General features: G+C 43.9%; 1 protein-coding gene across 1 annotated transcript in view; it reads right to left on the bottom strand.

Annotated features, from left to right (window-relative positions):
• The window catches only part of Ptk2 (protein tyrosine kinase 2), a 226,562-nt gene that overhangs the window by 28,743 nt on the left and 181,740 nt on the right, over positions 1 to 16,079 (bottom strand). The window contains exons 24-27 of the mRNA XM_059247674.1: positions 10,371 to 10,482; positions 6,027 to 6,113; positions 1,701 to 1,838; positions 704 to 835 (exon numbers count right to left, since the gene is read on the bottom strand). Coding sequence (XP_059103657.1) covers positions 704 to 835; positions 1,701 to 1,838; positions 6,027 to 6,113; positions 10,371 to 10,482 — 469 coding nt within the window. The remainder of the gene's footprint in view (positions 1 to 703; positions 836 to 1,700; positions 1,839 to 6,026; positions 6,114 to 10,370; positions 10,483 to 16,079) is intronic.

Below are 16,079 nucleotides of genomic sequence, written 5' to 3'. Positions count from 1 at the left end.
TCGTAACTGAGAGTCCCTCTTCCCAAGTAACTCTAGCCTGTATCAAACTGACAAAATCTAATCAATGCATGTGACATTGGTGAATAATGACTCAGCCAAAGCATGAGAAGCCAGGTTTGGGTTCCCCAGGTAAAACTACTAAGAAAGACTTTGTGGAAGTAGCAGGAACCCTGGTTCTTTCTAGCTACATTTTTTTCTAGGGCTGGAGAGGAGAAAGAACAAGTCTCACAAACCCCAGTGCTGAGGCAAGGACTCAGCAAACCAGAAGGATCAAACAGAGAGCTCTCTGTCCCTAAGGGACTTCTGAATGAGGCTGTCAGCAAGAGCTGCCTGAAAGACCATTCTCTTCAAGGTCCAGATACGTCTGTCAGACATGCTACAGCACGGGCAGTAGGCAGACAGGACGTGCAGCTATGTTAGCACACGTCTAGAGGGCTGAGATCAAAGTTTTACCTTCACACTAACATTTTCTGTGTAAACAATGTGGCAATGGAAAAAAAAAAACCCAGAGAAATCTCTGAGCCATAATACACTACAAAATTCTGGAACTGGATTCCTAAAATATCATAAAAAAATAACAAACAGCCCATGATGGCAAGGGTTGGGATCAGATGTAAAGTAAGCCTTTTGCTTTAGAAACAGAGTTCTGCAGTAGCGTGTGAGGTAGACCTGGATGGGGCTGAGTGCTCTGCAGTGTGGTTACCAGAAATCGCTCTTCCTTCTCCAGCCAGCGCTGGTCCTCTTCCATTTCCTGCTGCTGTCGGATTAGCCGCTCTTCCATCAGGTGAGGGGGAAGCACCTGACCCATCCCTCTTAGGTCCAAAGCTGCTGAGTCCTGGAAAAGACATTGTCGACAGAATATTGAGTTTCCTGAGTCCGTTCTCATATTCCTACTTTGTGCTGTGGGTCTTTCAAAACTGTTAAGTCAAAGAGCAGTGGACATACTTCAGCCATCTCTCTGAAGGCTGAGATTTACTGTATCTAATATTCATGTGTATGGGCTGCTTCTAAGAAACTGTTCAACACACAAAAGAATACATTAGCACTTAGGGTAGAAACATAAAACTGGAAAAGACTGAGTAGATGGGGCATCTCTCTCTTTTTAAAAGATTAATTAAGATTTATTTATTGTTATGTGTATTGGTGTTTTGCCTGCATGTATGTCTATGTGCAGGTGTCAGGTCCTCTGGAACTGGAGTTACAGACAGTTATGCGCTGTCATGTGGGTGCTGGGAATTGAACCTGGGTCCTCTGGAAGGGCAGCTAGTTCTCTTAACCCCTAAGCCATCTCTCCAGCCCCCTACATTTGCCTTTATTATTACTATATATGTGTACCCATACATGTGGATGGAGTTAGATGAAAACTTTCAGGACTTGGTCCTCTTCTTCCACAGTGTGTACTGGGGCTCAACTCAGGTTGTCAGGCTTGCTCTGATAAAGTGCTTTTATTTGCTGAATCATCTCTTCAGCCTTTGTTTTGTTTGAGACAAGGCCTAGCTATGCAGCTCGGATTGGACTGGAACTCACTCCTCCTGCCTCATCTGGAATTCTTGGTATGGACTGATATAACTGGCTAAATGGGGTATCTAGATTTTAGAATTAAATAATCACAATTAAGCAATTTCAGATTTATAAATAACAGGTGACTTAAACCACACTTTGTCTGTTAACGTTGGCCATAGCAAGAACACTCTGTTTACCTCCACACTGGGCTGCCACATGGACATCTCCTGAGGTCTGTGATTCCACAATTCTGTCTGGTCCAGAAGAGATGCCTGACCTGGGTAAATGCTGCCAGCCATGGCTGGGATTCCATGGGAACCCGGGTAGCCAGAGACCTGTGAGTGATTCAGGAGGCAGTGTAAGCTTCTGATAGAACAGAGCTTCTGCTAGATGCCCAAAACCAAACAACTCCTAATAAGGAGAACACACACAGTAGGCAGAAAAGGCCCCAGATTCAAGCTCTGATCCTCTGAACATGTCTATTCTCTGATTTGACAAAAAGGACCTTATAGATGTGCCTCTAAATCATGGACACAACTGGAGACTCTAATTATCTGGATGGGTCCAATATAATCACAAGGGTCCTCAAGTGCAGGATAGAAAAAGAATACTGAGATATGATCAACTATGAACTCGGAATAAACATGGAAGAAGGTGACCAGGAGCTCAGGAAAGCAGGTAGCTGATAGGGCACATAAACGAATTTTTTTGTTTGTTTTTGGTTTTGTTTTGTTTTTTTTTTTTTTGAGACAGAATTTCTCTGTGAAGCCCTGGCTGACTTCAAATTCAGAGATCCACCTGCCTCTGCCTCCTGAGTGCTGGGACTAAAGGTGTGCGTGTGTCACCAGTACCCTGATGAGTTTTTTTTTTTTTTTAAGCTAAAATTTTTTTTTTTAACTTTTATTATTTTAAAATTATATATATATGTTTCTGTGTGGGTATGTACATCAGAATACAGGTGCACACAGGCCAAAGGCATCAGACAGGCAGTTGTGAGCTGCCCGATGTAGATGTTGGGAACTGAACTAGAGTCTTCTGCAAGAGCACCACGCTTTGAGGCATCTCTCCAGTCCAGACACGGGTGCTTAAAGAAACTTTCAGGTAAGACAATTCTCTGCTTCTGCATTCGACAATGAATCTGAGTATATCCCAGGACACAAGGAGTTAGTCACTTCTGATGCTAGAGTGCTAACTCAGTTGGTGAAGGTTGCCTTACAAGCATGAAGACCTAAGTTTGATTCCCAGAACACAAGTAAAAATGCAGGGCATGGTGACACACACTTGTAATGCCAGTGATGGGGATCCCTGAGGCTTAGTGGCCAGGCAGTCTATGCTAATTGGTGAACTCTGGGCCAATGAAAGGAGGAGGTAGATGGCATTCTTGAAGGTGACACTCAAAGTTGTCCTCTGACCTCCACATAAACCTGCATACACAAGGACTGGTGTGCATGGACACACACCCACATACCCACACCCACACCCACACCACACTCTTTTTTGTTTGTTTGTTTGTTTTTCAAGACAGGATTCTTTGTGTAGCTCTGGCTGTTCCAGAACTCATTCAGTAAACCAGATTGGCCTCAAACACAGACATCCACCTGCCTCTGCCTTCCAAGTGCTGGGATTAAAGGCGTGTGCCACCACCACCCAGTTCTACACCATATGCTATTAAAAGAAGAAATTATTTTATTTTGGAATCTGTACATCACAGAAGTACTCAAGGTCACTGGATATGAAGGTAATAGGAGCCACAATACAGTTGTTTCATGTTCAGCTCCAGATTTCCCTTTCCTCCCCAACTCAACACCATGCCCTAGCAAGAGCTACAGCAACCATGAAATACCTGCTGGGCATCGTGGTGAAAGCATGTAATTCTGGCACTTGGAAGCTAAGGCAAGAGGCCAAGACTTTGAGGCCAGCCTGGGCTTCAAAGTAAGCACCTGTCTAAAAAAACAAATAAACAAACAAAACACAACCCCACCAAACAGTAGAGCTGAACATGGTGGTATATGGCCTATATTCCTGGCACTTGTAAGCCAGAGGCAGGAGATCCTAAGTTTGAGGTCAGCTTGATCTACACAGTGAGTCCCAGGCTAGCTTACAGTCACATATTGAGATCCTGTCCCCAAACTTCCAAACATGCCAGGTGTGGTGATGCACATCTTTGATCTTAGCACTTGAGGGGAAGAAGCAGGCAAATCTCTAGGAGTGTACATTATGAGTTCCAGGCCAGCCATGGCAACATAGTGAGATCTTTTCAAAAACCCCCAAAGTTACAAACTCATTCCAAACAAGGATAAAAACCACAACAAAAATCCAAAATGATTTTCTCCGGTGAACAAGAGGCTGATGGTGGTGGGAGAGGCCATGTCTTCTATTTCAGAGAGAATGTTCAGGAGGATATGATAACAAAACCCAGACACAAGGAAAGCAGAAGGTCTCCTGAAATGGCTTCTCTTCAACTGAGAGAACAGGGAGCAGACTCAGGATGTCATATGGCCAGAGCTGCCAGTTACTTGGTGAGATGAGATAAATGCATGTTGAAATTCACATTCCCAAACATCAACATGTCTGTCCTTCAGCAAAGGTTTGTCCACATTTAGGTCCCTGAGCACTGGTAAATGCTCAAACTTCCCAGGGATAGTATCTGATTAATAAAAAAAAAAAAAAAAAAAAAAAAAAAAACACCCTATTGGATACTAGTGATACACCACTATTGGATACTAGTGATACACCACTGTTTTTTTCTACTTTTATATATATTTATGTGTGTGTATGTGCCTGCTTGTCTGTATGTGCATCACTTGCGTGCAGGTGCTAGATGAAAGAAGAGGGGGTTAGATTCCCTGAAATTACAGTTACCAGCAGTTGTAAGCACCTGATGTGGGTGCTGGGGACCCAACCTGGGTCCTCTGCAAGAGCAGTAAGTGCTTTTAACTGTTGAGCTATCTCTCGAGCCCCCACACCACTATTTTTTTTTTAATTAAAAAGTCCTACATTATTAACAGAACTTCCAAAATTTTTTAGAAAGAAGAGGTTCTGTGTAACTTATTGCAGTTTTCTAAATAACCTTCAGGGGCTTCCAAAGTAGTGGGATCAGACCCTTGCAAACATGTCCTCAAGCCTGTCCAGTTTCCTGCATGCCTGTAAGGACACACAGAACTGTTAGCTACCCCAGAAAGTAGATGCTGCTGCTGTCTATTTCCCCCTCAGGGTCAGGGTCAGCTGAGCACTGACTTCCAGAAGAGCCAGGTAGGTAGTCCCTGGCTCTTCTGCAGGGTGGCTGTGCTGTATGCCAGCACCTAGTCTCTCATTAGTCAGAAGTGAATCTGTCTTCTTTAGCCTATCCACACACCTCCCACTGCTCTGATCAGAGATTCAGCTCTTTTGCTGAGCTGGAACATACTCCACTATGCATCCTTCCAGGAGGAGTGGGAGACTTCCTTTTCATGTTCTAAGTGCCTAGATAGTAGATGAATAAACTTGGGGACCTATTCTCCTTGCTCCAGAGGGTGACTATCATGAAGCAGTGTCTCCCAGAACACAGGCCTGACCAATCACCCCTCAACTAGTTCCTAGTGATGGGAATCTTTTTTGGCTCTACATGAGTGTGTAGAGAGTGACATGTTGTATACAGAGTCTGAAACTTACCCAGTAACCCATTTTCCTAGACTACCACTTATGGCCTTTTGTTTTCTATTAAGGAGTGCCTACCTTCTCCCCTAGGACCTTAGTACTGGCTAAGCATTTTTTTCTTCATATTGGCCCAAGAGTCCTTTATGTAAACCTGCTCTCAGGAACCCTTGGAATGTCCTCAGTAAACCCTGTCACAGACAAAAACCTGACCCCTCAAGCACACACCCCACTTCACTTACATCAGACTCCATAACAGGCAAAACATACCTCTGCTAGCCAGGTAACAGAGATCAAAAGGGTGGTGACCGCTAGGACTAGGTTGACTGGCTGGGAAGGGCACGAAGATGCCTTCTAAAGAATGGGGCCATGGTATGTACATTGACACTATGGTGTTAGCATTCTTTAGCAATGGGGCCTATCCAGGGATTACAGTTCAATGTTAATGTTCTTCCCTTGGCTAACTATTCTGCTCCTGGATGGCTGCTCTAAACCCAGCACTCCTCCACACACTCATCTGCAGGCCATCTATCTCATCTGCCTTCATTTACAGTGACAGTGCTTTATATTTCATTTTTGTCTTCAGGAAAAACTACAGTTCAGTATTAGTTCTTCCTTGCCCCTTAGAGGCAGGCGGGAAGAGAATGGATCTAAGTACTGCCACAGATGCTGGCCTGCCTGCTTTAAGATGTGACTGATGAATGTTGTAGGCCTGTGTGAGGTTGGAAGGGCATGAAAGTCAAGGCAAAGACCAAGGCGACTAGCTTCTTAGCTTCCACTCACCAAAATAAATAGACAAACCAGAGAACAGAAATGAATTCAGCTTCTTCCCACCACATAAGTGCTGACCAGTCAAGTAACATGTTGTATATCTGTAACAACTCATATACCTGGTAGTGATTGGTCTGGACCATGTGCTGTGGGCTGGGATAAAATCCTTCACTGGACCTTGGGCTAGGATAACCAGGTCTGCTGGGCTGTGAACAAATCAACAAAGCATCATAAGGATGAGTCTTCTGATTCTGAAAAAACAATGTCTCACAGTAAAGATATTGCTAATAAACTTGAACAATCAAAGGAAGCCAAGACACTTCAGCAAGGGAAGAGTCTTCAACAACTGACCCTTCCCCACAACTTACCTGACAGTTAACTCAAAATGATTCACAGCCTAAATCTAAGAGGTCAAACTGTAACAGCATTAGAAGGGAACAGGAGCAAATCTTTTCAATCACCTGATGGGGAGTGGAAGGGGTATGACACCAAAAACTCAATGGACAAAAGGGAAATCATATATAAAATTTATATCACCAAAATGAAAAACTTGTGTTACAGGTGGCACCATAGGAGGTAGGCCAAACTGAAGATTAAGTACTCAGCAAGATAAGAGTTCCCACGGGTGAGTACTAAAATAACAGCCATCTGATTAAGAGTGGACAAAGCTGGCAACACAGAATAGACCCCAAAAGAATACAGACTGATCCAAAAAAGATGCCTAGCACCTCTGGGCAATTTCCAAACCACAATGAGTGACTGTATTATGACCTCTAGGATAGTAAGAAAGAAGACACAAATAAAAGTGAGGTGAGCAGTGGAGGAATCAGCCTAGTGTACTGCTGCTGAGAACATAAAATGGAGCAGCTGATATGTAGAGTACTAGGCTGATCCCTGAGAAAACAAAACATAGAATTACCATAAGACCCAGCAAACCCACCTGAGAAATGAGGATTTAAGCCCACATAACACATACACGTTCTTAAGAACACTGCTCATAACAGTTAGAAAGGGAGAGCAATATCTTTTGCCAACTAATGAGTGGCTAAACAGAATCAAACAGCTCAGGAAGGTGGTGATTAAGAAAATGATGTAGTGCATTAACTGTATGGGATAGGCTTCTGAAGTCAAGACGGGACAACAGCTGTATGATAGTTATCCACTTAAATGTAGAAAGTGGCATGTAAAACACTGGGAAAAACACACACTTGTGGCTTACGCAGTGTATCCTGTATACACTGAATAGATCGTTTTGTCAACAATGCTGTAAAGTCGTATCACCATCCTTACACTGAACTTTAAACAGGCTCACAATAGTCAGGTGCAGCAGAAAGGCTCCCACAGTCGACATTAGTGGGAATCCCAAATCTTCTGTGCCACAATTCTACTCTTCTAACAAATACATTTATGCTTCACCAAATAAAAAATAACATGAAAGAAATCAGCCTGAACAAAGCAAAACCTCTACTAAACATCACACAGTGAGTCATTCTTTTAAACAATTTTTGGATTTACTTTACGCATATGAATGTTTTGCCTGCATATATGCATGTGCACCATGTGTGTGTCTGTGCCTTTGTGGGTAAGAAGGGGGCATCAGATCCCCTGGGGCTGGAGTTGTCAATGGATGTGAGCTGCCATATAGGTGCTAAGAATCAAACCCAGGTCCTTTCCAAAAGCACTAAGTGCTCTTAACTCCTGAGCCATCTATCCAGCGTGAGTTACATTCTTAAAGCAAGTAAGCTAGGATAGCTCTGCCTCATGCCTCTGCACGAACCAGCTCCCTTCTTATGCCTTGCACTCCTGACAGCTAGGTGAGAAAGGACAGTGGCAGTTCTGTAAGAACAAGACATCACCTCGTCTAGCAAGCTGGACTTGATCATTGACACCCTCTCTGGAGTGAACAGATGTCTGTCTGTATCTCCCAGGAAGTTAACTTCTAACAATAACTTCTAACAACCACATGTTAATGTTGCTGTGACACCTCCAAAACAGCCTATCAACCTGGAAATTATCATGGTCAAGGCGCTAAGTTACTCACAATTAGAATTTTTGCTTGAAAATTAAAGTTTTAGGAATGGTTTTCATTGAAGTGAGGGCTTTTACTCCCTTTATTTTATGAGAAAATGTCCATCAAGTTCACCAATTTAAATAACATGTTCCTCTTGTGCGTGCTGGACAGGCCTTCACTCGACATGGCACCACTTCATCAGGGCTGCTCTTCCATAAACTGTGAGTTTTTCTTAGGGTATGAGCGTGGTGATGGTGGTGGGAATATAGTGTTCACTGGTGAAGTTTGTTGACACTGACTAATAGTCCTACTCATTCAACTGTCAAAGAAGTAAAGCAGGACTAGGAGACCATCTTTGGTCTGAAGGCCTATGCAATGGTCACATGAGTGCGTGAAGCTGTGTTCCAACAAAAGTGCAATGCCAACAAAAGTGCAATGAACTGGATCAGGCAGCATTTAACTGACCTCTGCTTTAAACAAATAAATGGGTGGGGTGGGGTGGGGTGAGGAGAATCCTGAAGAATGCCTCAGAATGTGAATTTGGAAGCACCACCAGTGGGGGAATTGAGTACACACAGGAAGGATACTTAAAAACTTATGAGCTAGTCTTTTTACTTATGATCCAGAAGAAGCAAAACCACCTCTACCACATGAGCCTAATTTAAAATAAATCTGTCAAAATGAAAAATTTAAAACCCAACATAGCTGGGCAGTGGTGGCGCACACCTTTAATCCCAGCACTCGGGAGGCAGAGGCAGGCAGATCTCTGTGAGTTCGAGGCCAGCCTGGTCTACAGATAGTTCCAGGACAGGGATGTTACATAGAGAAACTCTGTCTCAAAAAAACAAAAACAAAAACAACAAAACAAAAAACCAACAACCCCAAAACCCAACCAAAAAAACCCCCAAAACCCAACAGAGTATTAGGAAAAGTTAAAGATACCTAGGCACTGGCAGTTTGAACTCTGTGGCAGAGCTACTCTTAGCTTAGAGAAGTGCCACCGGGTGCATTTCCAACAAGGTCTCCAAGAGGCAGGAGTACTAACATCTCCGTCCTATAAACTAAGAGAATGAGGTTTAGAATAATGCACCCTGTCATTAGACTGTTACCAGCCAAGCCTCAAATGAAGAGATTTGCTTGACCCCAGGCCTGAGAACTAAGTGATGAGATTTCTCTTGCCTCCCAATATGGGACTACTTTGCAGTTGTCACAGGAAATCGGGAGGCTGAGGCAGGAGGCAAAAGACAAAAATCCCCAAATCAAATTAAGACAAAAGAAAACAAAAACTCACACACAAATGGTAAACAGCCCATACGGAGGGCCAGTAGTTCTGGGACAAAATGTTGGTGTCTTTTCTGTAGGTAAGGAAAAAGTTTGTTGTTGCAATTGTTAAACTGGGAACAACATCTGGTTCTTCAATGCCTGTCTCAAAGTATCACTCCCTCAGGTGGTGGGTTTTGCCCTCTGTGAAGAACTAGGTTGATGAGGCTTTTTGTAGACTGATCTGAGCTCACCACCTATGCTCACTTCCAGGGAGTGCCAGGTTCACTACTTCACAGCTCAACAAGGGATTGCCATATGATTTCAGACACCATGATAAAACACCTGGTACAATACTCACGCAGTTTCTGTGTTACCAGATTCCTACTTTTCAAAACAAAATACTTTTTTAGCTAACAAAGTATATCATATAGCAGGGAACAACTTTAAAAAAAAAGCCTGTTATCCTTTTACTTTTCAGAAAAAGGTCTGAATTAAATTATTTATTCAAGTTGGTGTATAAAGAGTCTACCCCATCCAAAATCAAAGGGAAGTGAAGACTTTTTTACGGTGTGCAAAGTGGCAAAGGCCATCTGGGTCCCAAACCCTCACCTACTGGCCGGCTATTGTAAAAGGCAGCAGCCTTCCTCCCTAGGTTAGAGGACATGACAAGAGAAGGCCAGGTGTCATGTCATGCCGAACGTGACAAAGCTTGAGAGCAAATGCAGTGTCCCTCCACCACCTAGCCAGCAGCCACAACTCAGAAGCAGCACATAAGGCTCCGGCAAAACCAAAGCAAAAGGGGTGTAGGTGGGTGAAAGCGTGCTTATTTGAAATACAGCAAACCCTTAGTGCTCGTGGCCTAGTCTGGTGTTTTAACCCTGACTGACTGGGAGATCTCTAATTCTCTTGCCAACAAGAGAAGGGTAAGTCCCACCTAAACCTCCTGGGAGCACCACGAGGAAGGAAAGGCAGTTTCACATCAAGTCTCTCATAGCTGCTGGCTTCCCCAGCTTCTACAGGGTGAGCTGCACACTGAACAATTTACAGAGAAGAGGGTAAGTATGTTACAGTGCCTACTCCTCCAATAACTTAGGGGCTGGTTGAACAGACAAGTCTACTCCCAGAGACTGCAGTTCTAGAGGATTTAGTTCAAGAGGATTCTCAAAGCTGGGGCAGGAGTGTCAGCTACCTTGGGTGGTGCTTCATCATTCCCTCCAGATTCCCAGGACACGGTCGCCTGTCTTCTGGACTCCATCCTCATCCGTTCTTCTTGCTGAACCTTCTCTTCCTCCAGGATTGTGCTGGAGAAACAACACATTTTGTGTTAAGGGGAGCTGACAGCCAATCACCCGCCCCTACTCATCTATGGGACACCAGTTACTCCCAGTAGAAGACAGTCACAGAGAAAGGAGCCTATATACACGAAGTGATCAGGTTTCTAGCCCTACACAAAAGGATTCTAGAACAGTCATGGTATCAACTGGCAAGTGTACTTAAATAACAGCCATAGGTAAGAAAGACAGTTGGTAAGAAAAAGATCCTGATGAAACAAAGGCCAAACAAGATGAACTGTATGCACGCTGGAGTTTATCCTGCGCAGAACAGAAGGACCCTGAGAGATCCTAAGCACCTCTGTATCAAGTAGCTACATGTCTCTGGCAGATTGCATGAAAGCAGACTCCCACATAGCTCCAACTCACCAGCACATGGTGATCAACTCACAAGGGGCCAAGATCTCCCCACTAGTTCAGTGCAATAGTATACTAACTCTTGCATCAAGAAAACAAGGAAAACGGCAACAGTACTTACAGGTGCTTCTAAAGCACTGCCTGCTCTAAGCTAGAAATGCCCCACTTACCACCACCAGGCTGCACAGCGGCCTCCGTGGCAATGCGGGCGGTGTCTCAGTCCTGGCTGTGTGCCATCCTGTAAACGCCTTAGAATGCAGCCCAGGGAGCGTGGCCAGCCCCCCTACTCCTCACCGCCTCCTTGGGGCTCGGTAGGCGGCAGGTCTTTGAAATCTTCGCCTTAACTGTGGCAATAATCGGCTCTTCCCTCCATGCCTGCAACCTGGAGTCCTAATAATGAGGCTCATTCACAGATTCTGGCCCTTGGCAGCCAGATACAGTAAATAACCACCCAGAATTACTCAGGAAATAGTGACATCAGCTGCATAGACTCCTTCTAATCTGGGAAGCTGCCTGACTGTTTAAAAAGACATTCCTGCCGGCTAGAGGCTGGAGCCTGCTCCTCTCAGTCACTTCCCGAATCAGGAACAGACAGACAAAATTCATTCCATAGCTGGCTTTGAGTCAACAAGCCACCACTGCAGCATGTTAAAGAAGGTTTTCTCTCAAAGGAAAAGGGACTATTCTCAAAGAAAATCCACTGTCTCTTTAAAAAAGTTTCAGTCATGAGGCCCATCCTTCCTCCAAGACGATTCTGGTTTCCTTTTGCACCAATTACGAGGAGCAGCAGAACAAACACATACACACCAAGTTACCTTAAAATTTAAAAATTCCTCAGCAGCACAGGATGCAGCTTAGTGGAAGAGCACTTGCTTAACCAATGTACAAGGCCCTGGGTTCAATCTTTATTATCCCCTTCTCTTTACAGGCTCTGAAACCTGAGAAACTTTTTAAAGTGGATAAAACTATCACAACTTCTCATCAAGTAATGTCCCCAGCAGCCAATGGCTACCTTGCCCACAAGGGTCAAAATACAATAAGACTTCTCAGTATAAAAGGGCACCTATGTCTTGGCAAATTCACCCACACTCCTATCTCTAAGTCAGCAGTCAATTTTCACAGGCCTTCGATGCAGCCATTGACATGTGCCTTTTAATGCACTGCCAAACTCAGAACATGCATCATTTCAACAAGAGCTAGTAAGGCTTCACTGGGCTTCATGAGCTCATCAGTGGGAACATGGGCAGCTCAACTTAGATCATAGCTTCCCCAAGGCCAAGGGAGGGCGTGTGTAGGGATGAGTGGAGACCTGTGTAGAGTAGGTCACAGTCTGGGAAAGGGGGCACTGACCTGGGCTCACAGCTGGTTAGAGACCACTTTCTTGGAGATGGCCAATGGGATGGAGGTCCAGTTTGAAACCAGAGAGGAGCACATTTAGGTAAGATCTCCAGATCCCTGCTCTCTTTCACCAACACTAGATAACAGATCCTGACACTTCACAGCCTTTTTTGTTTGTTTGTTTTTCGAGACAGAGTTTCTCTGTGTAGTTTTGATGCCTGTCCTGGATCTTGCTCTGTAGACCAGGCTGGCCTCGAACTCAAAGAGATCCGCCTGCCTCTGCCTCCCAAGTGCTGGGATTAAAGGTGTGCATCACCACCGCCCGGCTGCACTTTACAGCTGTAAAATACCAAAAAGCCCAACAAAATCAAGGTAAAAAATTTAAAGTCCTTTTTTGAACCAAACTAAAATATAGGCAGGCAGCAGGAAGGCTAAGTGGGACCTTTCTTTCAAGCAATGAAAGTCCCCAAGGCTTTCTATTTTACATGCTTTATGAAATAGATTACCTACTGTCCACCTATCTGCTGAGACCTCACACAGGTGCTGTGAGGGGCCTTGCTATCAGGATGTTCTCAGACTCCACCAGGCCAGTCTCTTCTGTCTACAGTTACTGCTCCCGTTCTCTGATCACCTTGAATGTACTGCCTGACTCTTCCTTTCAGTGCCTAATCATAGAGGGTAAGCTTTCTGTGTTGTTCCTGCAGGGCCTAAGCCCTCCTGGACAACTAAAGAGCATCTGCACACCAGTGAGGCTCCAATGTGTGATCAAGCACGCCAGACTTTTGTCTCAAAGAGCGCAAAGATAACTGAGAAGCTATTCCTTCCAGCTCAACATTCACTCTTACCCCAGAAATAGCCCTATCAAATGCTCCTGAGAATCCATAACTTGTTGTTCAGAGAAGCTAGGAATATAAATAAACCCTAAAGATCTATTTGACATTGGGTGGCTAGCCCACAGATGGGGCCCCTACAGAGTCACTCTCTGCAGCTGCTAAGAGTCAAGGCAGCAAAAGAGGACGTGTAGGGTCATGGAGGTCAAACTGCAGCATATTTTCCCAAACTCACAATATTTTTAATAGTGATACATTCCACTGGAAAGCTTTTAGCTGCCTAATGTACATGGGCAATGAGCCCATGGTTTTTCCTGGATGGAGGTTTACAAGTTGTTAACTTGCAAATGGATGGAATAAGAAAAACTTGTCACTTAGAAAACTTGATGATTATGCCTACTTATTTGCAGACCACAGCTAGGAAAAGAGTCCTGAAAGCAGAAAGGAGAATTTTATTTAATATTAAATTTATTTCTTGTTTTCCTCATTTGGGAAGAAAAAAAGTCACCAAAGCAGCCAACTCACTGTCAAAGCCACAGAGGCTCTAAGAACTATTCTGACTTTCTTCTTTGGCCTCACAACCCCACTGGCAGGCAAGCCCAGGAATCTTCTCATTTCATCTTCGAGAGCAACCAAATGGATGCAGAACAATGAAGTGGTCTGCTATGCTATGCCCATGTTTCCAGGAGAAGGACAAGTCCCTAGCCAAGAATGTTTCATAAATGCTGAAGGCCACACGGACTTGTTGTCTGGGGTTCAAATTCCTTTGCTTCCCCAAAGGAAAAGGTAACACTGGGGAGCTATTCTCCCTAGCAAGTTGTTCTATCATTCACAATCAAGAAGAGCACCGCTGGGCGGTGGTGGCGCACGCCTTTGATCCCAGCACTCAGGAGGCAGAGGCAGGCAGATCTCTGTGAGTTCGAGGCCAGCCTGGGCTACACAGAGTGAGTTCCAGGAAAGGCGCAAAACTACACAGGGAAACTTTGTCTTGAAAAACCAAAAAAAAAAAAAAAAAAAAAAAAAGAGCACCATGATGGAGAAACACAAGAGTGAAAGATGAACATACAAGTAAATCCAAATTGGTTCCATGCTCTTCCTGCCTTAAAGCCACTAGAAAAGAAGGAACTTTTACACATCCCTTTCACTCTTTTGTGAATAAGTACTGGGGATAGAACCCAAGGCCTCACATGTGCCATCCCTGACCCCATTTCATCTCTGAAGTACCTATGCGATGGGTCACTATGGGTTACTATGGTACAAACTTTTCTCTTAGAAATTATAAAACATTTATTTTTAAAGATAATACACACTTTGCTTTATCTGACATGGGAAAAACTTTTTTAAAAAAGGATTAAACTCTAATCACCAAAACAAAGGGTTGGGATCACAACATTTGCTTTGGATACAAACTCAGTCTGGGTTTTTTAAGTGGGTCTGGAAAATACCCAGAGAAAGAGCAGCAGTAAATCCAAAGGGAAAGGTTAGGGGAAGGGCTTGCTCTGGCAAGTTCACAGGAACAGCAGCTCTGAAACATGATCTCTTACAGTTACTAAACACTGCCTCATCACAAAGGAATGGACTTGACCTTTCTACAACCTGGGGGTGTCCTTGCAGGAAACAAGTCTACAGCTTGAGCTGGGCTTGTGAGAGCAGACAGACAGCTCCAGTGGTGCTGGCACCTAGTAACTGTCTCTTCTCTGATGACGTAACTTAAACAGTGGGAAATAGGCTCTGCTGTTCGCTTGCTATACTAACCACCTCAAGGTTGTTTTTCTAATTAAAATACTTTAACTCTTTTATGTGTATGGGCATTTTGTCTGCATGTAGGTCTGTTTACCATGTGTGTGCCTATGGAGGCTAGAAGAGGATGTCAGATTAATTGGAATTAGAGTTACAGACAGTTGTGTGGGTACTGAGAATTGCACTTGGGTCTTCTGAAAGACCAGACAGTGCTCTTAGCGGCTGAGCCACCTCTCTAGCCCCAATACTATTATTAACTAATTAATTAAAAAAGAAAAGCACTTCTATTAATATCTTATTTGGCACAGTGTCCTCCTAGTTTTAGGTGCATCTAAAAGCTTTCTTGGATCCAGATCACTGCACTGGAACTCTGGATAGACACACAACCACGTGGTGGCTCAGAACAGCCAGCAGTGGCAAGGAGCTGACAAGCAGCTGGGTAGACCCCAGTTTTTCATGGGGACAGCTAGAAGGTGGATCTGGGTCTTCTGAGCTTAAAGAACAGAGAGCCGAATTTGGAACAAACACAGGTGATCAAAAATGAAGGAAGAATCTCAGAAAGAAGAAAGCTGGAAAGTCATGCTCAATTTCTGAGTAGAAATTTTGCTAATATCTGACAGACCTTAGAGCTATCCATGTACACAGACTCCAAGCAGCCCAGTAAGGGCTGAAAGAACAAGAGAGCTGACCTGTTGACATTTTCACTCATAGGGAGAGTTGGTAATACGAGGTCAGTCATGGTAATACTTTTGAATATAATCTAAGCATCCATAAGAGGAATGTAACTGAATTTCCACAGCCAGTTAGTCATAATGTCCAGGATGTAATTAATCTAGAGTAAACATGAAGATGTGACTCACAAACACACCTTTTTGGCACATATATGTATACGTAGTGTATGTGTGTACTGAAATGCATGCAGAGGCCAGAGATTGATAGTGAGTATCTTCCTCAATGACTCTCCACCTATAGTGTGGCAGGGTCTTTTGAACCCAGAGCTTGCTGGTTCAGCTAGTCAGCTTGTTTGTTCTGGGAATCTTGTCTCCCTCTTGTGTACTTATCTGGGCCTGGGGCTCCAAACCCTGGTCCTCACATTCACACAACAAGTACCAGCCCTGTGACCCATTTTAAGGAGAAAAACCAAATAAAAACCTTCAAAAAATTGAAGGAAGTGGACTCTAAGAGAATTCAAATGTAATTAGTAGATAATGATTCCAAAGAAGCTCAAGGGTATAAGAGAAAAATTGTTAAGAGTTTTAAAATGAAATAACAGGAAATGTGAGAAGAGTTAAGTGGTAATTC

This window comes from Peromyscus eremicus, chromosome 20 (genome assembly GCF_949786415.1).
Source record: "Peromyscus eremicus chromosome 20, PerEre_H2_v1, whole genome shotgun sequence".
NCBI classification, from domain to species: domain Eukaryota; kingdom Metazoa; phylum Chordata; class Mammalia; order Rodentia; family Cricetidae; genus Peromyscus; species Peromyscus eremicus.
The sequence above is the reverse complement of the archived record's forward strand: the minus strand, read 5'-3'. Positions and strand labels throughout refer to the sequence as shown.